The sequence below is a fragment of the Pipra filicauda genome, unplaced genomic scaffold (genome assembly GCF_003945595.2).
Source record: "Pipra filicauda isolate LSUMZ 115617 unplaced genomic scaffold, ASM394559v2 scaffold1001_size44641_pilon, whole genome shotgun sequence".
In the NCBI taxonomy this organism is placed as follows: Eukaryota; Metazoa; Chordata; class Aves; order Passeriformes; family Pipridae; genus Pipra; species Pipra filicauda.
Genome location: NW_024103432.1, coordinates 1 through 3,906, shown reverse-complemented (window position 1 = coordinate 3,906; position 3,906 = coordinate 1). Strand labels below are relative to the sequence as shown.

The 3,906-nt window shown below is 54.8% G+C and overlaps 1 protein-coding gene across 1 annotated transcript; it reads left to right on the top strand.

Moving 5' to 3' along the window:
* Positions 1–1,866: 1,866 nt before the first annotated feature.
* LOC113985039 (feather keratin Cos1-2-like) lies at positions 1,867–2,889 on the top strand. Its single transcript, XM_027715578.2, has 2 exons — positions 1,867–1,897; positions 2,266–2,889. Exon 2 carries the CDS (start codon positions 2,287–2,289, stop codon positions 2,608–2,610), a length of 324 nt encoding a protein of 107 aa, XP_027571379.1. The 5' UTR covers positions 1,867–1,897; positions 2,266–2,286; the 3' UTR covers positions 2,611–2,889.
* Positions 2,890–3,906: the final 1,017 nt, after the last annotated feature.

Below are 3,906 nucleotides of genomic sequence, written 5' to 3'. Positions count from 1 at the left end.
GGGTCCCCTGCTACAGGGTGGGTCATTTCCAAAGGGTACAGTCCTTTAGGAACAAAATGCTCCAACGTTACTCCTTGACAGGCTCACAGGTCCTGGCAGTAGGACTTGCTCCATTGTGGGCTTCTCTCCACGGCAGTGGATATTCCTGCCAGGATTCTTTTCGAGTGCAGGCTTTTCACAGTACCACAGCTTTCTTCATGGTACATCCACCTACAAAGGGCTCCATAAAATAGTTAATCCCAATCCCGACACGTGAAACACCCCAGCCCTGCCTGTCTGGACACAAGCTGGGCAGAACAGTCAATGTAAGGGAGGTGTAGGAAGGGATGAGGTTGTGGGCTGTACCCAGGCATTGCTGTTGCCCATACCCACTCCTACCATATTTTGGACCCACCTTCTCTTTTAGTGTGGTCTTTGCTGTGGAGTAGCCAGGGATGTACTTGTGAGCTACAAGACGAAAGGGCCAAAGGAAAATCCACTAACCCTAACCCTCTGCCTTCTTCGACCTTCTTCCCTGATCTGAATGGAAGAGTTACCAAAGAATGAAGGAAGACTCAGAGTCCCAGGCTTGGATGCAAAGCAACTTTACTGAGTCTAAAGAAGCAAAGGAGGTGGCTCACAGAGGGCACCAGCAACAGCCCCAAAGATGCAGGGGAGGTGTCCCTCTGCCTGGGCTGCAGAGGCAGGGAGGCCAAAAGGTCCCCAGGAGGGTGGCATTGGGTAGTGGTGACAGAAAAGGAAGGGAAGAGAGAGAAGAGAGGAGAAGAAGGAAACAAGAGCCATAAAGTCTAAATGCAATGTCCCAGCGCTGTGTTTTCAGTGCAGCAGCATAATGAGAGGTCTTGCAGGTTGTTGGCCAAGGAGGTTTGCAGGGGCTTTAGCAGGGGGGACATCTGCCACGGTAGCAGCTGGTGATGCAGGAGAGGTCAAAGCCCCCGGAGTTGATGGGCGTGTGAGTGTCTGCACATCCCTGTGCTTGTGCTCCCCTAGGAACACACCCCTGGGAGCCTCTGGCCTGCAGTGTCTCTCTGTGCACAGGGGAAAGCACTTGAGTGCAACCTGCTGTGTGAGTCCTTGGGCATGTTTGCTGTGTCTGTGCATCTGGGTTTGTCCTTGTGCTCCCTGGGCAGGTTGGGAATGTGTCAGTGCCTGCGGGGGTGTCCTCAGCTGTGTCTGAGCTCATGGCTGAGCCCAACCATTCCAAGGCCTGTAGTGACATCCCTCCTCAACAGTGCCGGGCACTGACACAGTCCCAGCTCCCCCTTTTCTGAGGAGATCTGGTGATCACGGCATTCAGGTCTCACCAAGGAGAATCCTGACCCCAGGCCATCACTCCTCATGCTACCTGCAGGCAGCCTTGGGGCACGGAGCTGTTTCCCAGGGTCCTTGCTCCTGTCTCATGGAGAAGCCATGGCTGGGATCAGAGGTGAACTCTGGCACAGCTCAGGGGAGCCCTTGGGTGATGAGCCAAAGCCTGGAGAGCTGGGAGCTGTGCAGAAGCTTCCTGTCAGTAGGACCATAAAAAATCCATCAGAGTGCCCCAGGCGGCCATCACCTGGCTCCTCCGAATCCCTTTGGCACTTAGTCCCTGTCATCTGCCCACAGTGGCACATCCTTGCCCCCAGAAATCCTGGAACCTCTCAGACCTGCACTCAGAAGTGTCCATGAGAAAATGGGCATGATGTAACCCTGGAAATCCAAAGTCACCACAGACAGAAACACCAACTCATGCCATGTCATTCCCTGAGATGTTTCCGTTCCTTGGGATCATGCAGGAAAATTGTCACTTACGCAGCACGGCCTTTGGGCCCTGAGGCACTGTGGGGCCAGTATAAAAGCCAGCCGAACTGGTGGCTCTCTCAACCCCTTCTGTCACCTCCTTCTCCTCAGCAAGCCGGTGAGTGGGAAGCCCCTTTCTCCTCCCCCCTCTCTAGCACAGGGTCGAGCTTTGCAGCCCATCCCTGCTCCTTGGTCTTGTGGGAGTGCTCGGGGATGGTGGTCGTGTGGGCAGAGGGGAGAGCGTCTGTTAGGGACAGAGGCGGAGGCTGGGCTGAGGGGGCTGTTTTCCTACAGCTGAGGCAGGAGCAGCCTGGGCCTGTCTGATCTCTGAAGGCCCTGCTGGGCTCAGGGAAAGGCTCCCTTGTTGGCCCCTGCAGAGCCTCTCCCTCCCCAAGCAGCAGCAGCTGCCTTGGCTTCCTGGTGGTGCTTTGCCGGCTGTTGCTGAGGTGTGCGTGTGCTCTGCTTCCTCCCTGCCCTGTGTGCCAGGTGCAGCCCCAGGCTCGAGCCATGTCGTGCCCTGAGAAGTGCCAGCAGTGCCAGCCCTGCAACCCTTGCTGCCAGCCCTGCGGCCCGACCCCGCTGGCCAACAGCTGCAATGAGTGCTGTGTCAGGCAGTGCCAGAGCTCCACTGTTGCCATCCAGCCCTCTGCTGTGCTGGTGACCCTGCCCGGGCCCATCCTCAGCTCCTTCCCACAGAACACCGTGGTGGGATCCTCCACCTCCGCTGCCGTTGGCAGCATCCTCAGCTGTGATGGAGTGCCCATCAACTCCGGGGGCTTTGACCTCTCCTGCATCACCAGCTGCTACCGTGGCAGATGTCCCCCCTGCTAAAGCCCCTGCAAACCTCCTTGGCCAACAACCTGCAAGACCTCTCATCATGCTGCTGCACTGAAAACACAACGCTGGGACATTGCATTTAGACTTTATGGCTCTTGTTTCCTTCTTCTCCTCTCTTCTCTCTCTTCCCTTCCTTTCCTGTCACCACCACCCAATGCCACCCTCCTGGGGACCTTTTGGCCTCCCTGCCTCTGCAGCCCAGGCAGAGGGACACCCCCCCTGCATCTTAGTGGCTGCTGCTGGTGCCCTCTGTGAGCCACCTCCTTTGCTTCTTTAGACTCAATAAAGTTGTTTTGCATCCAAGCCTGGGACTCTGAGTTCTCCTTCCTCCCATGACAAGTCTTCCAGTCAGGTCAGGAAGAAGGTGGAGGAAGCAGCGGTTGCTTTCCCTTCAGTGGATTTTAATTTGTGATCTTTCCCTTGCAGCTCACAAACACATCCCTGACTGAGGGGGTGGTTAGACACCGGAAAAAGTTACCAAGAACATTTGTGGATTCCTAAGCCTAATCCCTGGAAGTGTTCAAAGTCAGATTGGACAGCGATTTAAGCACTGTGGTTTAGTGGGTGGCATCCTGTCCATGGAGTGGGGGGGAGCTTGTGGAAATAAATGTTTTTTAGGATACTTTCCAGTTAAACCAGTCTAAGATTCCATGATTTGAAAGGAATCCACTTTGATAGAGAATCAGCAGTGTGAGAAATGTGCTCAGCAATGGGCAGCACTGAGTCCCTTCTGGAGACAGCTGGAACTGACTCTCACACACACAGGGCAGGAGCCACTGGACTCTTCTCACAGAGCCCAGCCTGGCAGCCTTCTCCCCCAGCTCCCAAACCTTGCCACATTTACACAATACAGGGGGTCCAACGCAGAGCAAAGCACAATTAGATGAATAACAAGTTCAACTACAAAGCACCAGCCCAGGCATCAGACAGGGATGGATGTAAATGTGAATAACCTAAAGAAAAGTGATAGCACTGCTCCCTAGGCAAAGAGGGAATTTGCCTGGCCTCTCTCTTGATGGAGGAGATGGGTTTGATCCATTTGGTCCCAAAGCACATGTCCCTGCCTGCCTAGACACAGTTGCTGGCAACTCTGATTCAGCTTTTTGGGGAGCTATGGAAGTCCTGGTGCTCAAACACCAAAACGACTCCACAGCTCTTTGACTGTCCCAGTGCCACCCAGAATGTCTGTCCTACATCTCCCAGCAGAGTGACATCTCGACCCTGATCCCTCCAGTTCCACACCCATTTGGCACAGGGTCTCAGCAACATTCCGCCAACAGGGAATTGATT

What these genes read in the sequence shown, in the direction of transcription:
- LOC113985039 (XM_027715578.2), top strand. Translation starts at nt 2,287, where the DNA reads ATGTCGTGCCCTGAGAAGTGCCAGCAGTGCCAGCCCTGCAACCCTTGC.